General features: G+C 39.6%; 1 protein-coding gene across 1 annotated transcript in view; it reads right to left on the bottom strand.

The window, feature by feature from the left end:
* Positions 1-20,239, bottom strand: part of LOC145487996 (polycystin-1-related protein-like) — a 64,987-nt gene extending 44,748 nt beyond the window's left edge. The window contains exons 1-15 of the mRNA XM_081466760.1: positions 19,828-20,239; positions 16,931-17,054; positions 16,143-16,238; positions 14,473-15,362; positions 13,225-13,347; positions 12,260-12,452; positions 9,939-10,026; positions 8,059-8,222; positions 7,782-7,920; positions 7,241-7,324; positions 5,830-5,943; positions 4,046-4,230; positions 2,930-3,145; positions 1,345-2,452; positions 52-190 (exon numbers count right to left, since the gene is read on the bottom strand). Coding sequence (XP_081322886.1) covers positions 52-190; positions 1,345-2,452; positions 2,930-3,145; positions 4,046-4,230; positions 5,830-5,943; positions 7,241-7,324; positions 7,782-7,920; positions 8,059-8,222; positions 9,939-10,026; positions 12,260-12,452; positions 13,225-13,347; positions 14,473-15,362; positions 16,143-16,238; positions 16,931-17,054; positions 19,828-19,915 — 3,751 coding nt within the window. The 5' untranslated portion in view covers positions 19,916-20,239. The remainder of the gene's footprint in view (positions 1-51; positions 191-1,344; positions 2,453-2,929; positions 3,146-4,045; positions 4,231-5,829; positions 5,944-7,240; positions 7,325-7,781; positions 7,921-8,058; positions 8,223-9,938; positions 10,027-12,259; positions 12,453-13,224; positions 13,348-14,472; positions 15,363-16,142; positions 16,239-16,930; positions 17,055-19,827) is intronic.
* Between the last annotated feature and the right edge of the window lie 633 nt (positions 20,240-20,872).

The raw sequence follows: 20,872 nt of genomic DNA, 5'->3' as shown, positions 1-20,872 counted from the left end.
TTAATACATGTATTCAGATAAAGTTACGTGTTAAGAAATCAGATTACAGACCTGCGTAATTAAAGGAAGGCAATCCAGGTGGCAATACAAATGGAACCACAGATCTGTATCCGGAGTAGATCAAGATTTTTTCATCGCCATTATCACCACCAGTGCTGTAGCTTATGTGGTAACTTAGAAGTCCCAAACCCTACAAAGAGATTCATACATGAAAATCAAACACTAAATTACTAATAGCTTGGGTAAAGGTGTGTTCATTTGGGATGATCTGGATCAGAATCAAAGTTAACAAACCAAGAAATCATGCTGCATCAAATGAACCGATAAATCCACTCTGGGCAAGGATTCATCAGCTCCTTTGATGCACCACAACCCAAGTAATTTTGAATCACTGATCCTGATCTGGACCGTCCCAAATGAATGCATTCTACATGTACACTAACAAAAAAAAATTGAAATAAAAGAGAGATTCACGGGAGAGTGGGTTCAACAATGCAGAGCTAATACTGGATGCTGTAAATAACCAAAAATCCAACTGCAAACTGAACAGGAATGTGTTGATAAGAATCCCAACTGCAAGGAGGCTAACCATGCAGTTGCTTTTTACAAACAGTGGTCCAGGAGTTGGATGCAGGGCTACCAAGGACAAATCTTCATAAAGGAAGAAATATGATTTTGAGACGTAATGTATCAAACACTAAAGACCGTGTTTAGACACATTTCCAAACACAGAGAAGAGAGTTGGAAATATGATGCACAGCGGAGTATTTTTGACGAACGTCAAGGTGTTTGGAAATGTGGTCAAACACTCGCTTGAGTGTTTGATACATCTACTCAATCAAAATTAAAACTAAGGAAAAAATGGAGAGTTAAAATCGTAAAAAAATCGATGCTAATTAAGATCAGTTATCCAAACACTGTCACGGTCATGATTTCCTTTGTTTAAACTTGATGAATTATTAATGAGAATGGAGCAAGGACTTCAAGACATCAAACCCAGTGCCCTTACTCATTCAGTCAAAATGAAATCTGGCCCTTGCCTATCCTTGCATGCTTAATTCTTCCCTTGCTCAACAGATGCCTGAGATTTGAACCTTTCATACTGATTTTCAATGTGCTAACAATATCAAATTGACTGCATTTTGCTTCTGATGTGCGTCAGTAATTTAAATCCTCATTTTATTTCTCTTTGATTCATGGTTTGTGGGCTTCTCACTTGGGCCACAAATCAAAAGGGAAAAAGAACTTGGTTCATAGCCTACAGTACAGACCTCAAACTCGGTTAGCAAGAGGTAAATGTACGTAAATATGAGATTCTTGAGGAAATGCTTGCCAAAGTCTTACCACAGCCCTCCACTTTGAGCATGTCAACTGAAAAGTGGTCTCCATAGCAACTCCAGCAGAAGGTGTTACTGTACATACTCCACATTCTGGAATGTCACTTGTGTTGAAGTAGACAGTTGCTTTTCCCTTCTGCCTAGTTCTACCATCAGATACCTTGAATGCCACCATGTATGTACGACCTCCTACGAAATACTGGTACTTGTCAAGTAAAACAAAGTTCTGGCTTTTGAGGCCTGTAGCTGTATACATCTCTAGAAGTTTCAGTCTGGAACGTTTAAGTCTGATAATGCTGCCGGTATGCCTTGCAGATCGTGGCGTATACTGCGAGTCATAAATATCTTCAGGCTCACCATTACCATCATCCTTGTTATCCTCATTGCCATTGTCATCAGTCACTGGGGTCGTAGTAGTGAAATTCTGTTGTGATGTAGTTGTCGAGACCGTGCTTCTATTTCTAGCTCCAGCTCCAAAGACTGGATTATTCCCTGACCCCGAACAACTTCCACTTCCACTTCCACTTCCACTTCCACATCCACTTCCACTACCACTACCACTACCACTACCTCTGCGATGAACAAACCTATCCCCGCTCCCTGAACCACCACCGCCACTACCGCTTCCTGGAAATCCTGCTGGATGCCTCCTCTTGGTAGAAGACCTTGAAGATGGTCCTGAGGTTGGCCCATAGATCTGACCAGAATCTCTGCAGATGCTTCCACTGGCAAATTTTACCTGAGAGCTTTGCGTATTGGTTGCCTTGACAGTGCGAGCGGTTACTGGCTGATTAGTTGGTCTTGGGAGTGTCGTACCAACAATCAACTGTTCAGGAGTTGTTTGAGATTGCAAGGGCGGTATCGTAGGTGATGGCTTCCTAGTACTGCTAACATCAGAATTAAGCATTCCGCTGTTCTGATCACTGTCTTCTGGAGAAGGTTTACACTCCTCCTTTGCGACCAATTTAGAGTCACCAACAACTACATGAAAGATTTCCCATGTGTACGTGATTTTAGTGTTGTCCAAGGGACATGTCAAACACAAGCCTGTGATGACTAGAGGAACACTTGGATTTATAAGTCCCTTATCACACTGGGGACAGTTAGCAGACAACCTGGAAAACAAACAACTCCATTAGCTATTTCAAGACAAAACATTTTAACTTAATTGTAAATCTCAGGACTCTGCTCCTCAGGGTTTATTGATTACCAACAGCTACATTAGCTGGCCGTGTTAGGAGAGCAGGAAGGTTTTGCTGGAATTTAGAAAAAGATTAGCAAGAATCAGGAGACTCAAAACTTTTCCAGGAAACTGGTAGCAATGAACGGCAAATTGCAACAAATCTCGGGAACATCTCACATAATACTGCAAAATCCAGGAAAATGTTCAGAACTTTTGATACAGCCTTCCTCACCACATGGCGCTATTCAAACAGCATTTATCAGAGTTGCCACCAAACATTGAACTGAATGATTAGGTCACCCTAATTAAAGCAAACTTGTTACCGAGTGGTCTTAAAGTGAAACAACACCTCTTAGCATTGACTCGCTAAAAACATTGTTACTGTATAACACATTTACATGCAACTCACAGGTGTGATTTTTTGAAGTCCACATAGAGAATCTGCAGTGCGGTAAATTTTCGAGAATCTTTTGACACTGTAACAGCAAATTCGAATGTGTCACGATTCAATAGCCAGTCCATTTGAAAAGTCAGAACACTTTGGTTTTGTCTTATTCCAGATATTTTCGATTCATTGAAGCAAGGCATGTTCTTGTGTCCTACTGGATGACAATTCCATTGAAACCTGTGTAGAAAGGAACAGTAGAGTGATGAAAACAGTCATGCCATTGTGCAAAACAGAATCACCTTTCCCACCCTCTCACAGAGGGTCCAACATAGGCTTTTTCAATCATGCATCCTGCCACTATTTTTGCTTCAATCCTACCTTCCCACCCCGGTCAGAATGTTTATCTCAATCCCGCCTGGTTAGAGTCACAGTTTTCCCCTTCGTTCATCCAGTATCCCGCCTTCAATTTTAAAACTATCCTGCAACTTGTCTGTCAAAATAAGCTGATCCCGCTCCTGCCAAAGAATTTCTATCCCATATCCTGCCAATAAAATTTCTGTGATCCGGTATCCCACCTCCATTTTCACCCTTATCCTGCATCCCACCAAACCTTTGTTGGGCCCTCTCTCACAGCCTCTAATCATTGTTGTTGTTTGTATCTTGGGAGAGAAGTGAGGTTGTTCAATGGTTACAGCTTTGGACTAGAGACACTAGGGACCAAGCATGCTGGGTTCATGCCCTGACTGGGGTTATCAAATAAAAGTAATTATTATTAACTGCGGAAAATTTAAGGTGGCTCTGAACCCATGTACATAATTTTTTTTACGCTTTGCCAAAAGCTCCATCTTATCCTGCTTATCAAAATTCGATACGATAAATTGGGGGTGATTTTAGTAGGATATACTCTTGCTATGGAATCATATACAGTGTAGTGTCACAAAAATGATAACATCTTCACCAATGATTGTAGCATCAACTGAAAAAAAGTGGTTATAATGATCCATCAGGATCGACATCTTGGAATTTTTGAGCCACCTTAACTGGGACAATGTCTGGCATCTATGGGCCACTTTGGCTGGACACACACCTACCCTTACTATGTACCTTGCGGGAAAATTTCAAGTTTGTTTTTCCTACCTAATCAGATGCCCCTGATCTGGGAAATCTGGGTCATGAGAAGAAGATGCATCCATGGTGATTTCATTGTTTTTACGGCCAACAACCTTTGTTGTTCCGCCATCAATAACTGCCACCAGCGGGCTCTTCACGACTTCAAGACTAATCTTCTTCTCATCTGATAAGACAGTGCCTTTTACCTTAACCTGTGGACAAGTTGAGAGTCACTCTTATTAGCTCAATTTGATCAAACAATGTTGGATTCATGGGAACACCTAATCTCCTCTTGTCTTTTATTTAAGATACACAAGGTATGTGGGAGGCGTAAAAGTGTGGGAAGCACAGTGGTTAAAGTCCTGGCCAGCACCAATTGTGTTGTGTTCTTGGGCAAGACACTTAACTCTCACAGTGCCTCTCTCCACCAAGGTGTACAAATGGGTGGGTACTGGTAAAGTTAAAGTTGGGGGGAACCCTGCGATGGACTAACATTTCCTACCCTAGAGTTTGCTGTTTAACAGTGGTTAAAAGCACTAACCAGGAACTACAGAACAAATTTTTACATTGGCGTTTAAATGACAATTTGGGTAAATTTTTACACTCAGGCCTGTCACTTGATCAAACCGTGAACATTTATTTAAATAATGACCATAGAATGAGGGCTCCGCCATATTAACAAGGGTATTATTGTTTATACACTGTAAAAATGCTAATCTTATTTCTCACACACTTCTGGGAACCATCGTCAAGCTGACCGGCAGCCTAACATAATACGTAATGTAGGCAGAAATGCAGTAATATGAAACAACAGATATAAGCTTAGTAAGCCTCTATGCTGATAATCTTAATAAAGAATAGCTAACTACAGTGTAACAGAGTGTATGTTATCAACTCAAATGAGGGGTTGGGTGGGAACTGGGGCTCTGAAATATTCGTCACCAATGGCGGACAGCAAAACAGCAACTGAAAAGCAACACTAAGCACGTGACTCAAAAAACAACCCCTCGGGCCCAGGCCCCAGCGGTATGTGAGGAAACATTTTCCACCTATTTTGTTCCTCAGCCAGTGGAAAATACAACATACATTACAGTACATTATTATGTGGCTTGTGTTTGTAGCCGATATAGTTCATGCTCTGATTGGCTAATTGTAGGGCATTACTCTCCTGTAATGCCCACAGGCCAATTACAGGCTCGCAAAACCAAAGCAAAAAGCCATATAATAAACAACTTATTAACCTTGAACTTTCAGTCTTTACAGGAAAATCTCAAACCTCAGCCTTGCTGTATTGACCTCGCTATCGCAACAAGGTCTTGGTTTGAGATTTTCCAGTAAAGACCTCACTCTCGGTTAATAAGTAGTTTTATCTACTTATAATATTATATTATATTATGTTAACATATAATTTATCTATATTATATTATCTATAGTCACCAAAAAATGTCAAGTGTTTGACATGGTTCAAGTGTAGGTAAAAAGTCTGGATACAAGCTATTTGGCCCATCAGGCTGGAGCTTATCCCGGTTTCTGTAGCATGAAATGACTAGGAGTATTTCTACTCCCCCCTGGATGCGATGCTATTCCATCGCAGGGTTACCCCATTTATACACCTGGGCGGAGAGAGGCACTGTGAGAGTAAAGTGTCCTGCCCAAGAGTACAGCGCAATGTCCCTGGCCACGGCTTGAACCCAGACCACTCAATCCAGAGACACACACACTAACTATGAGGCCACCGTGCCTCTCACATTGGTTCAAGTGTCCTTACTGTAAAATGCATCAAGTTATATAACTTTTAATTTGTTACATACCTCAAGCTGGAAGTGGTATTCTCCATAATCCAGCATACAAGGAGGGATAATAAGAACTTGCTCTGTGAAGCTGACTCCTTCTGGCTCAACATTTTTTCCCGATGCACGGGTTATCTGAAATTTGGTTTAAGACATTTAATAAAAGTCCCTATGTCATTTGACACAAAATCCATCTCATAATACCAGGAGTCCATGGAGCTTGCAACTACTCCATATTCCTGTCATGGCATTTTCACAGACCAATCTACAGTCGAACCTCTATTAAGCAGCTCCCTATTAAGCAGCCAACCTTTATTTGGCAGTCAGTGGCCAAAGGCCCAGAAAAATTGTCAGCTATGCACTGTAATAAAAACCTCTATTCAATGGCCACTTCTATTAAGCAGCTGCGGCCAGCTTCTTGTCGTCCCAAGGATGACTTTGTTTTGTTTTATACCTCTTTTAAACGGCCACAAAGATTTGATTAGCCAGATGAAGGTAAAAGAATGACAATATGGAAAAGTACTTGTTTCTTTGGCTTTTGTTAACCTTATGGACCGCATTATGACCATCATTGTTCTCCTTTTTCTCCAGTTGCATTTGTTAATTTGTACTTACGTATAACTTGTTTGATAAACTGAAATCTGGACCACACCCAACGTTGTTTTCGGGTGAATCCCTATTAAACTGCCACCTCTATTAAGTGGCCAGTTGTCTCGTCCCTGAGAGTGGCCACTTAATAGAGGTTTGACTGTATTTTTAGTTTGAATTTACTGCAAATCCAGATCCCTGCAGGAAACTCAATCACCAATCTCAAGCAAAGACTTAATTTTTAGCTGACATCATAATTTCGCTGGAAGATTAAGTTGACATGTCCATCTGGGGCTTCCATGTAGACTGGAACTGACCTATTTTTTGAGAATAGAAGCCTAACAATAGACCAATATGTAAAAATACTGTGACATAGGCCTAGTATGGGAGTGGCACGTTCCTAGTGATGGGCTCCTGTTAATACAATGTAAGCACCTTCAAATAGGAAACTCTCTGGCTACATTTATATGGACAGAATGTCTAAACATGCACAAGGAGAATCCTATTAGGGGAAGTTAGATGTGAGTACAAGTATAAAATCAAGTACAAAGAACAACTTTTCAATTCTAGTTTACGGGCTTCACATTATCACGTCACATACTCATTTCATTCTTTCAGCTACACTTGCTACCTAAACCCAACATGAAGAGCGAGGGCTCTGGAAACGTCACTGGTTTGAAAATTGCACTTGTTCGCAATTTCATACTTGTAGTTCAATCTAAAGGTCGCCATATTAGCACTACCACTTACTGGCCACCCAAATCAACATTATTATCAAAACAGACTGCAGCCCACTACTTCCAAACTATTTTTTCTGAAAAATTACTACTAACAGTAATCTTACCGTCCATAAGTACAGTAGTTCCCTGTCTTCACTGCAGGGTAGAGTGACATCAGCTTCTAATCGGATCTCTTTGGATCGGTTTACCTGTAATATTCAATATTAATAAGCACTGAACAAAACCTAAGGTTAATGGTTAAGGGCTCGAAAAAAAACTTGAATTCCAGCTTGCCCTTAGGACAACTATCTCCCAGATATTGTTTGTGTCCTGGGCAAGTCTTTGTTTGCTCTTGACTTGCCTGATCCCTTGCCCATTGAGCAAGTGAGAATGAGAAGTTACTTGCCCAGAAGGAGAATCTACTTGCCCTGGACGACAGGACAGCACTTTTTTTGAGCCCTGAATTGGTTAAGTGGTGACGTACTTTATATCAACTGATAAGGATTCTGTTTTCCTGTCAAGATGACTGAAAAATCCTTTACTGCTTTACTGTTGATTGAACAGAGTTTGTGTGCCCCTGAAAGACAGAGTTTGCCTATAATTTATTTAGTGACGTGTTATTATATCTACATGAGTAGAGTGGTCAGCATAAGATTTCAAACTAACCTTGCTGCTGGAGACTCCAAGTATGTTAATTTTAGGAGGGTAGCACTGTGTTACATTAGTAATATAAACTGTGATTGATGCTTTTTCTTCACGTCCAATGCCATTCGTTGCAGTAAGAACAATTTTGTACCTCCCTTTTCTGTACAAAAAGATGGATGAATGAAAACTGTAAGCTTTCCACAGACAAGATCAAACTGAACTTCAAAATACTGATTTAAATTATTAACAAAATAATATTTTTTGAACCACTAATAACTTCATTCCTGACAGATCTTACTTGGTGTAGTTGTAGGTGACATTTGGTGATGAGGTGTTGAATGTACTGATCGGCAATCCCTCACCAAAATCCCAATTAAATATGACATTGGTTCCTTGCTTTAAGTCTGCACTTAAATGCACTGGCTGTCCTAACAGTATTATTCCTTTGTGATTGATTGAGAGCTGGTGAAACAAAATTATAAGGAAAGAAATCCATTTACTTCAACATTTGAGAGGTAAACAATTGTTGGTATCCTAACACCCAACTTGTGAACATCTACAAACAACCTCATCATCAAAGAATGAGTTAATAGAGATCACAGACAATTAAAGAAAAACTCTAGATACAAACAGAACACTCTACATTGATCTTTCAAAAATAACCCAGAGAAAATATATGCACACTGATTAGTTCAAAATCGTGTTTCTATAACTTGATAGAAAGTACACTGTACACAGAACTAGCATGAGCTGTTGACGTAATGATGGTGCGAGCAAAGAGAATTTACATTTTGATGATCAAAGTAAACGGGTTGTTTTTCTTTTATTTGTCACAGTATTTTCTAAAAGAAAAAAAAACCTCCATGTTTCTATCGAGTTATAGAAACACTCATGAAAGTTAGGGAGAACTCAAAAAAGCTGTGGAAACACTCACCTAATGGCTCTTGCTCCCACAGCATTTCTCCCAAACTCAATTCTCACTTGTGTTTCTATTAAACTCAATGGAAACATGGTACATGTTTTCTTTTTTTTAAATAGATATTGGAGAGCTAAACCACAAGAATGTTTGAATCACAGACATCATGCTGAATCTTATGGTTCTTGCCTGTTCATATCCCTCCAATTGGCTGGAAAGTTCTCATTTTACTATTCTTAACATTCAAAGTTTATAACATGCCCCAAAGAGAAAATCTATTGTCTGTGCTCAAGCTCCCTAGAAACTTACATGTAAATCACTGTTTATGTTAGTGATATGGTTGAATTTTTCATAGCATCTTGTAAGACTGAAATGAAGTGAGGAAAATAAAAGAACCTCTACTGACTCTATGGACAAGCTTTAGATCTGGAGATGTACCACTAAATGCCAGAGATGAGACACTTACATGTATCTGAGATGAAACTGTGCAGCAGTTAGTACTATCAAAATGTGCTGGCAGCTTCAGTAGGCCACAATTAATTTTGCTGCCTTATACCACCTAGTAACACTCCATCTCTAGCCTTAACAGTCTAGTAAATTTTCACTTATCCTACCCACTACTACAAAACCCTTTGACATGGCTGCCACAGAAACTTAAAGCTTGACATAAGAGGGTCAAAACAGACAAACAGACACCTCTCATACATCTACAGAGACACTGGGCTGACACTAATTTAACAAATTCCCATCATGATGATGCAAGCAAAGCAATTTTCATTTTGATAATCCAAATAAACAAGTGATTTCCCTTTCTTCATTTGCAGTGTTCTCTAAAAGCAGTAGAAATCACTTTTTCTAAGTGCTTAATATTAAAATTAACTTATAAGTTTGGGAACACTTGAAACATCTCTGGAAATGCCTGCCTGCAGCTTGACTATTCCTAAAGCATTTCTTGTTCTTCCAAACTTTCAGTCATGCTTCTAAAATTCAATACAAACACAGAAAATATTTTCTACTCCTTAAATGTCATGAACACTTGGGCTAACTGCCAAACAATTTCACTGTCTATGAAAGAGACCTTATACTTCACACAAAAACAAAGACTTTGAGGGTAAATTCTAGAGCTGCCACATAAGGCCAGAAAAGCCAACTGGGCATGTAAATGAGCAAGCTTAGTGTTTTCTTAGCTACATCCTGGCTAGTCATCTGTCTCATCAACAAAAATGCTCTCCTTATAACGAAACAGAGCTTGACACACTCACCCCCAGTACTGGATCCAATGCAGTAACCACAATTTCATTGGAAACAACCTCACTGACTCTATTGACTGCATAAACAAACACGACATGCCTAAAAAAAGGAGAGACTAAATCAGTGCTTTCAAGAAGAGTATATTAAGTATCTTCCCTTGTGCTACACCCTTCAGGAAAAAAAAAAAACTGAGAAATAACAGAGGCCCCATAACAATTTCCTATAAAGGGCCAAACTTTGAAAACTGCTACGGTAACACATTACTGGTGACAATTCACAACAGAATACCACTGGAGATCTGGCAGATACTGGGTGTTACTGGAAGCAGTGGTACGGTGGCCTCATGGTTAGTGCGCTCAACTCCGGAGCAAGCACTCTGGGTTCAAGCCCTGGCCAGGGACATTGTGTTGTGTTCTTGGTCAAGACACTTTACTCTCACTGTGCATCTCTCCACCCAGGTGTATAAATAGGTACCAGGGAATTTAACACTGGGGGGGGGGGGGGGGGTAACCGTGCGATGGACTAGCATCCCACCCAGGGGGGAGTACAAATACTCCCAGTTGCTCCATCCTACTGAAACCAGGATAAGCTCCAGCCTGATGAGCCACTTGGCTCATATGCAGACTTAACCTTTTACCTTATTGGAAGCAGTCTCACCATAACTAACAATATTCAATGGCCACCTGACCTAACTTTAATTGTAGTTTCAAGCTCTTTACGGTTTGTTCCCATGCACTGTTATCACACAGGCAATTAGATCTTCTCTGGTGAAATACATTGCAATTTGTTCTATTTCAACCTTTTTCTGGTACAATTAAACTAGTCTATTATTGTTGCAATCATTGCTGCAATTGTTGTTGCTGCTCTAGTAATAGGTCAGAGAGCATTCAGTCGAATCTCCAGTAAGTGAGCACCCAAAATATCAAGCCTACATGGTCGCTTAGGGGAGGTGGCAGATTACAAGAGCTTAGACCATAATTATTGGGTCAAATCCCTTATTAGCATATATGGTAACTGCAAGACTTAGCCCATGTTTTAATGTTTCATACATGTGACAAGTAAATTTTTGACAAATACTTTTGTCTTTTGTACAACCCAGGAATGAGATCACTTTGCAGCACCTTATTATCCAGTTTCCGCTCTATGATCTGTCAAGTGGTCTCTTACGGGAGGTTAAAAACAGACGAAAATTTCAAACTTTTAGCTCCAAAAGTGGTCACGAGAGGTTAGCCTGTTCCAGGCTCTCGTTAGCTGGGGTCAAGCGAAAAAAGAGGGCAAGTGAGAGAAAAAATGAGAGAGAACTAAGGTGAGGAAGGGAAGGGAGACAGCCTGTAAGAATATCTTTAATGACCCTCTTCCGCCCACCTTTGGTTTAATGAGGTGTCGAAAAATAAAAACGTCAACTTCTCAACTAGCTGGAAATGTTCTCCTATTTTTTGTGCAAGGAAATAGTACAATTCCCAAGGGGGAACCTTATCTGACTGCAGAAGAGGGCCGTTAAAGATATTCTTACAGGCTCTCTTATCATTCCTCGCCTTAGGCCTCCTTTGTTTTTTCTCTCACTCGCGCTCTTGCTTTTACTTATCCCCAGCTACTACGAGCCTGGAACAGGCTAACCAGAGCTAGGTGGTCACTTTCAAGAGGTTCCAAATAATATAGTGATTTGACTTGGAAACTTAACTGGTCACTGATGAGAGGTGGTCACAACTGGAAGTTCGACTGCAGTTCCAAATTAGAAAAACAGCACTGTCTCATATCTTTCGCATTTAGCAGCCATTCCCTGATTTGCTAGTTTTGGAAAGTTGCAACTTTCACGTCTCTAAACTCAACTAACATTTGAGGTTCCTAATTCATGGACATCATTACTAAATTGGATCAGTAGCTTCTTTTGAGCTCAGCAAAACCATTTCCAGACACGAAAACTTAAAAAATTAAATCTGGGAGCCTGCCAATTTTGCCTCTTCTCGATCTGAAAAAAATGTACTTGTCAGTACATAAATTAATTGAGTTCTGCTGTTTCAATCATGACAACTTGTCAAACATCTCCCAAAAATTCCCAAAATCAGCCAAAGTGAGTGTCAAAATGTTTTACTTTAATCACCATCTTTTGTATCTGGGAGTTCTGGTGACCTGTATGGGAGACTGGGAGATTCGATTTGTATTCAGGAGACTCCTGGATAATCTAGGAAGATTTTGCATAGATGCATATCATTACTTCATTTGGGGGGAGATCTTTACTTTTGACACTTAACAGTTAATGTATCTCTCACATAACAGTCAAACTCATGTCAGAAGTGAATGCTTCTTTAAAAGATATTAAGTGTTAAGATACCTTCCTGCTGTATCAAATTTAATTGGAAATCGACCTTCCTGGCCACCTGTCACGAGATCCTCCCTGTCACTCCTGTAAAACTTGTATAAGACTTTGCCTTGTCCTGCAAGTCTTGGACTGAGCTGTGCCATGAATGTCGTCTTTTCCTCAGTGCTCACCATCATGTGTGACACCTCAGGTTTTAATATCACACCTGCATAAAATTATCATACCTGATAAGCACTAATAACATGACTGTATTATCCACTTTCAGATCGAGGTAAATGAGAAGTTAAAAGTACAATCATATGACTTATAAAATAACAAACTTATTGTGCAGGGTTTTGTTAACAATATCAGCAGGAATTAAGTTAATCGGTTTTCACAGTCAGGCAAAACTAATGAACTAGACTTCTTCATAAGAGAAAAATTCCTCCAGATGATCAAACCAGGCAGAAAAGATCATCTCTCAGAGGGATCAATTGCCTGGAACCTGGTAATTTAAATTTCAGAACATCTCCATCTAGTGGAGAGTGGCAGATAAATGCCACTCTGGAAAACAAGATTGGCTACAACACAGTTGTACTATGTCTCATTCCGTTACTTGTAGCTTATGCAGAAGGACACCTTCCACCTTGGGGTAACTATCATAATGGCAATCAAGATGAGGGTACATGTATGTCACTTTCCTAACACTAGTTTTCTGAGGCAATGGTTTCCATAGTACATTAAGTGACTGGGAGTATTTCTACTCTCCCTGGATGAGATGCTATTCTATCACATGGTTGTTCCCCAGCATTAAAAATCCTGATACCCAATTTATACAACTGGGGAAAGATAGGTACTGTGAGACTATTAATAGTGTCTTGCCCAAGATACAACACATTGATCCTGGCCAGGGTTGGCCAGAGCTAAAACTCAACCTGCTCAATCCATGCCACAGACCAACCAGCTAACTGGTAACTAGGCCACTTGACTGTACTGACCTTGTAATCTCTCTTGTAGACAGACCTTCTGTGTTGTTTCCATTCTACTGTACTCATTAAATGCCACAACTGTGACATTATAAAAACTGCGAGAGCTTGAGAATGTGTGAGACACTGACGGAGCTAGTTAAAGAGTAAGAACAAATACCCATACCATAAGTCAAATGACTATACAATGCAAAAATAACAAACCTACAATAGAAACTACAGTTGGATGCCATTAATTCAACCTCGGTTATTTCAATCTCAAGAGCTTTTCCCTTGGATTTGCTCTTCAGTCATTTACTATCGAGTACTTCAAACTCTCACTCTGACTATTTTCCATTTCCCCTGAGAGTTCGAAATAGCGAGGTTCAATTGTAGTTAACAAAACAGTGAGACATGCAGTTTGTTGATGAGCAACTAGTGGATTATAAGGTATTGTTTCTACCCCAAATAGGCTGCTATATATATTTATTATTTAAGACTGAGAAAATTAATCTTCATTGGCTAAAAGCAAGCAAATTTAAAGATTAAAGATTATTATTGTTATTATTTTATCATTAATTTTTATTTTACAGTCAACGCAGATAAAATAATGCTAAATTTTCCCAGTCAGTTGTAAGTGAGTTAATCATACAACAGCTCAAGTAATCTAGGTTTTATGTTTTGTTCCTTGAAACTCAATTTTTGGTTTTTGAACTCTCTCCCCCCCAACCGCCCCCCCCCCCCCCCCCCGGCTTCCTTCAGAATTAATTGACCCTTCTCGGGGAGAGTATGATTGGTTGTTTCCTGGAAAAGTTTATTTTTCAGCAGTTGAGCTCAGATTCAAACTTCGCTCTCTAGAATCGATTCCTTTTAACACTGGCATACCTTATGTCTCAAACTTGCAGCGATCCTTATCAATACTAACATTTTCTTCTCCTTGAAACAATAGACTGTCAGCATTCTCCCTTTTGCTCAAAGATCCATGAGGGAAGAAAGCAAACGAACAAGCAGAGGCAAGGGGCAAAACCAAGTGTCACAAGTAGTATGGGCATCTCTTGTCATTGGTCTTCTATCACCCACACTACTTAGGGCTCGTGGCGAATCGCCTCTATTCATTGATGTTCTTTCCCACAGATTTTTAAGCAAAAGAGAGACTGCTTGTAGTCTTTCTCTACAAGGGCAGTTGTAGCCATTTATAAGTCTCCTTTAGGTTCAACAGTACTTTACCATCCTCAACTTGATACTGCATTGCGTTACTCGTTATTTCAATAGGTGACTCACCTGTTGTTGTCACATCAGGCGAAGAATCATTAAAATTCCATTGAAAGAAAAGAGTACACCCCTGAGACTGTTTCACTGTGGCTGTCAAGGTCAAGGAGACATTTCCTTCCACATACATACAGTCTCTGCCATTTTTGTTTATTTCCACTGCCCCAATAGACATTACCACCATAACTTGACCAGGCTGAGTAACAGACTCTATACTGACAGCATTTGATGCCGTCACATTCACTGTAAAGTTACCGCAACTTTTGAAGACATGAGAAACAGTAACGCAGGAGCACATTGATGAGTATCGGTCTACAGAATTGTCCATGACGGTAAGCGGGGAACTTCCATCACCAAAGTCAAATTGAAATTCAGGTCTTGATCCACTTACAGTGAGATATTTCAAAAGTACAGTCCTGTGACTTTTGACTACCAATGGCAAAGAAAGGTTCAGCTTTTTACCTCCTTGAAAGACCGTAACGAGTTGCAAGCCTTCTACTGGAGCAACTACATCAATATCAGTACATATCTTTTGGTGCGAAAACAGATTGGATGCTTCGACGCAGATTCTGTGATTACCAGGTGTCGCAAATAAGAAAACAGTTGAGGTTCTTGTCTGATTTCCATGCAGAGTATGCCGTGTTTTATTCCAAAACTCAACCCCAGAGTACCAGTAAATTAAAATATCATCTGCAGTTTCATTTCCTTGCTTTATTCTGTCCAAGTTATTGACTTCATCTCTTGGTCTCTTGATTGACAGCTTGGAGTCAGCAGTAACTGAGGTATTAGTTTTAACTTGTTTTGGTAAAGTGATGTTCAGCGACACAAGCAGCGGAACTGCAGTTGAGTAAACACTACTTGCATTTCTTCCCCCACAAAGAATATTTTGATCTCCATGGCAACTGCAAAATAATTAAAAGATGCTTATAAGTTGTGATCTATACCATGGAAAACAAAGTTTAAAGTCTGAGAGTTTTAAGAATTTCCATGTAAACTTTTACGATGGAAACACACGTTACTTAATTTAATTGCTGCCATGGCAATATACCAGACTTGTCAGTGTGCGTTCTATATTTCTTCGTACGCACACATGAGTAGTTTAGTTTGCTATTGGTTAATATGTCTTTTATACAGTTCAATTTGTGTTCACCTTCGCTGTAAATGTACGTTAAAGTTAAAGTACCCGTAATCCAAGCAATCACTAGTCCAATCAAGAGGTTAGTACAATGTAGGTAAAGGTAAAGTCTGCATACGAGCCAAGTGGCCCGTCAGGCTAGAGCTTATCCCACTCTCTGTAGCATGAAGTGACTAGGAGTATTTCTACTCCCCCCTGGATGGGATGCTAGTCCATCACAGGGTTCCCCCAAGCATTAATTCACCATACCCATTTGTACACCTGGGTGGAGAGAGGCACTGTGAGAGTAAAGTATCTTGCCCAAGAACACAATACAATGTCCCCAGTCAGGGCTCGAACCCAAACTGGTCGATCCGGAGACGAGCACACTAAACATGAGGCCACTGTTCCTCCACTCAGCACAATGTACTTGTGCTTATTTGTTTGGAAGAGACCTTTCACCTGCATGACTCCCATCTCTGAACTCTTGTTTAATGCTAGAAGTTCTACAGTAGAAATACACTGTACATGCATTTCATTTTTGAACACAAACATGCTGCTTGCATACCTAACACTGCAGAGAGTGTGATTGGCACTGTTGTCCTTTTGTATTTGCGTGAGACATATACAGATGCTTCCATTCCTTACTGCTGCATATCTGAAGCTGTGATGGAAAATAATACATGAATAATATCAACTCCTATGAACAATGCAATAGGAACAATCAGTGATCATCTTATAGGTAGACTTACAAGTCATTATAAATCATAAGTAAGTACAATATTACATGGGTCAGCACAACATGGACCCCCATTCTGTACCCTCTTTTAGACCCTCCTATCTAGACCCCCTTTCTGGACCTCTGAACCTTGATCCCTAACTGTGAACCTGAATCGTAACCCTCAGTGCATAAATTCTGTAATAATCCTTAATACACTATGAGCTTGAGATTTCTATTGACTGACAGTTGGCATTGGGTATAGAAACTCAAGAATGAGCCACTGGTCTAATTAACAATTAGACTTGTAGCCCTTGTGGGCTACGGGTCAATAGCCCATGAGGCGAAGCCGAATGGGCTATTGACCTGTGGCCCTTGAGGGCGAAGGGTCCAATTGTTTTAGTATCACCCAACTAGTCGGACAGAAAAGGTAATAATAAAGTTAGCAAATGCAAGGTGAAGAAATATTTATTTGGGAATAAAACGAAAGAAAGCGTCACGCTCGATAGCGCCAATTTCACTACTAGATGACTATTACTAATAGTCCCCTAGTAGCGTAGCCAATCAAAATGCAGGATTTGCATTAGTCCACTAGTTGGGTGATACTAATACTGTTTATTCTAGATTGAACTACATACCTGTCATTAAAAGTACAAAGACTAACACAGTAAACAGGGGTCATCTGATCCTCTTCATAAGCAGGTTTGAATGACGCATCTTCAGAGACTTCACTGTTATTGTAACAGCCGATGTACCATGGAACTAAGAAGTAAACAAATGAGGATCACTGGTCGAATGATTGAATCTTCACCAACAGACACTACCTGCAGGCAGCTTGTAAACTGACACTTTTTCTTGGTCCTATACCCATAAAAATGCTGCACTTGAAGCCTTCCAAATCCATCAGTAGACACCCCTCCTTAGCAGACCTCTTTTCTAATCTGGGAAGAGAACTATTTATGGCTTCCCAAACCCCCAAAATAATGTTGAAATGTTGTAGCAATGTTGGCTTGATAAAACCTGGCACTGTGTTGGGAGTAATTAGGAGGAAGAAGGGAAGACAAGACTATGTTTCAGTAAAAAAAGACATTTTTTCCCATATTTTTCATGAACATTGTAGAACTGTATTAAAGATGATTTCCAGTCCGTATTGCACAGTCTTAGCACCTTAATGTTTATAAACATTGCAAGGCTCACGCGATGGAATGTGAATTGATGATATTCGTTACAAACCACATACCTTATCTTTGAGACCAAATTCTTTTTCCAACAGCTCCATTGATTTTTGCAGCGGCGAAGTTGTTTCATCAAGTGATATCAGAAAGAACGAAGCAAAAACTTGGACTGCTTCACATCCAAAATGGAGGTTGTTTTGAAACTTTGAATTTAGGCCCAGTTCAGATGTCGTGCTTTTGCCGTGCCGAACTAAATTCAGGAATTAAGTTTGACAAAAACATGGCAGAAGCATGGTGTCTGAATCAAACTTTTGAATTAAGTTCGGCAAGCAATTAAGTTCGACAAGCTCTGCCGTGCTACACAACTCTGACACGGCAGTGATTCAAACATCATGTTTCTGCTGCGCAAAGTAAAATTCATAAATTATATTAATGTATTTTGGTGAGATTGTGTTCCCATGGGGAGTTAGGAGAAGAATTGTTACAAGGCGTCAGTATACCCAGAATTTGGTTCGACTCTTGCATGACATCTGAATCAGAGTTGTTTTCCAGCCGTGCTACAGTCGAACCTAACTGCAATTTAGTTTGGCACAACAGAAGCACGACGTCTGAACTGGGCCTTACTTCTCGTAAGTAGTTGCAAAATGTTTACATTTTGTGATGTTTTACGTGAAACAAGCCAAAAAACGCAAACAAACTCTCAAGAGTGCGCAGTACAGACTAGAAATCGTCTTTGAAAACTCCTGCCCAATTTAAGAGGTTTAAAACTCTTTCCCAGCCACAGCACCAATTTTGGTTACTCCAGTAACCAAAGATTGGCAGGAAATGGCAGGGGCCCATCACAAACTCCTCTGTCGAGGTTTGACTAGGACAGAATCCAACCAGTAAATTAAATTTACTAGTTGGCTTGTAAACAACAACAAGGAAAGGGTAACTTCCCCAAAGAAACTGCATGTACCCTTTACCAAAAGCCATTATTCTTCATAATGACAAAGTGACTGCCTGGCTGGCAACAAATTTTCTGCATTTCTCGTATTATTTTAGGGAGTTTTTACATAGGGTTTACCTCATAACTTCCTTTTCGAGACGCCTTTTCTTTTTTTATCTTTTGTTTTTATATGTATACTCTTGTAACTTTGCGTCTTGAATAAAGAATGTATGTATGTATATTTTAAAAAAAGACTGTCACAGAGTTGTGTGGATGATAAACGACTATCCGCTTGTACCCTTATATTGCTATTTGGACTACAATGCGGCATGCTAACATAAAGAGTTTATGAAATTATACCGTCACTTTCCTACGTCAATGGTTCCCACATATGCACACTTACACTTACAACGCATTGAAGAGAACGTGTTTACGAAGCCAAGAAAGTATTTGATTTGAAAGCAAAGCTCTCTAGCCTTCGATCATTTATTTTTTAAATTGATTGCTAGTTTGTCCTAATGTTTTCTTTCCAATTCAGGCCAAGCAGAGGCAATACAACCTTCAAAATGATCAGTTAAATTATTTAAATTTAAGCTTTGGTCCACGGGAATCCAATATTTCACGTTCACGAGTGACTTTGAATGCGCTACAGTATATGTTCAATAAATATTTTTCTAATCATTGCTACAAATCAAAGACTACTTTAAAAAGAACTTAATTATTTTATGTTTTCGCTGAAACGTGATGGATAAAGGCAAAAAGGTCCTTCAATTTATTTACTTTGGTATAAAAAGACGACCTTGGACCGTATTGAATTTCAGATGAAGGTGATGCGTTTTACACGCAGAACAGAACTGATAAATGATTTAGCCAACGATCAAAAGGGTAAAGTATGGAAATAACTTGGAAGGGATGCAAGTAAATGAGCAATTAGCTACGACACACTCCAAAGCGACGGGAATAAAAGCGACGATTCTTCGCTTTGAATACACGCATTGGAGCGTGTTTAAAAACTACCATGCCACAATTCACATTCCGATCAATCGTAGCTTTTTGTCTTCAGGCATTAAAATGATCTACGATTCCACTTTGTTAAAAATGACCCCAGCGGGATGAACTCTACAGAAAGGAAAAACTTTAGTTCTATTGAATCTAGAAATCCGTGAAGAATGGAAGAGTCCCTTCTCGAACAATCTTCACGCGCGAATCAGTGGACTGCGACTCAAAGCTTTCAAAAGATTTGGCCCCATGACAAATTAATGTAGTCAATAGAACTCAACATGCCGTGAAGAAGGCACAAAAACAAAAATTAAAATTCGACCTCCATTAGCGTAACGAGGCACTAACGTACACTGAAGATTCAAGTCAATAAACTAAGCTCACTTCAAAATTCGGATACCAAACAAGCTTACTGCGTAAGAATTTAACTCACCTTCATGATACCCCGAAGATGTTCTTGTTGTCCGAAGGAGACACAAAAGTAAAATGAATCCAAAGGCTAAGTGTAACCCCTTAGCCATTATCAAGTTGTCTCGATGGCGATCGGCCGCATTTTCTCGCTTCTTCAACGACAAAACAGAGACACTTTTCTGTGACTAAATCGTTTGCCCATATTGAGATTCTTCGTTCTAACAAGCTCCAGTGTCAAGTGGGTGGTTACTAGTCCCCGAAGAGAGAGTCACGGTCAAGAATCTGTTGCCCATATGCGCCCACCGTTTGTGCGTTACAAACCAGAAAATTGCCAAGAATTTTCCTGAAGCTCTGCAGAACTTGCAGCAAATCTTTAAAAATAGCAGTCCTGCCGATTTCTTTACGAAAAAACTGTATTAAAAAAAATTCCGTCAGTGGCACCTCCCGTATAAGCGGAAGAGAACAACTATTTCAATTTCCGATTTAAAAAGACCTCTCGTGCGCGGCTTGGATCGTATAAAATTTGAACAATCAAAGCCTTCCTGACAATCACCTAAAGGTAAGCGAAACAGCAGTCAGAGTTTGCTTTTGTTATCGAAGGCCACCGAGAACGTTTACTAGGACATTCTGCGAGATATTTGAGATAACCTAAAAGATAAGATAATCTTATAAGATCTTAAAACACACATATTTTGACGCCTTTTGAACCTTAGGGGCAAAGTTTTGCTAAGCTTTCGATTTAATACAGTTCACGGAAGTTTCGGCTGGAAAGCAAATGGGTAGGTTTTCCCCTGGGAATTTGAAAATTGTGAAAATTGATTGTTTTTTTTGTTGTTGTTGTTGTTGTTGTTTTGTTTTGTTTTGTTTTGTTTTTTCGTCCAATTTTAAGGTGGAGGTATAACAGAGAGACAATCAATGTGTTGTTTTTTTTATTATTTTGCTTTGATTCTAACTAATCTATGAACAACAGACTTGCGCCATAAAGTCGTCAGTTTACACTATACTAGGTATTTTAAATACAATTTATTGGTAAAGTAAATGAAAATAGTAAAAAGTTAATATAGAGC

The sequence above is a fragment of the Orbicella franksi genome, chromosome 5 (assembly GCF_964199315.1).
Source record: "Orbicella franksi chromosome 5, jaOrbFran1.1, whole genome shotgun sequence".
NCBI classification, from domain to species: domain Eukaryota; kingdom Metazoa; phylum Cnidaria; class Anthozoa; order Scleractinia; family Merulinidae; genus Orbicella; species Orbicella franksi.
This window is presented reverse-complemented; position numbering and strand designations above follow the sequence as displayed.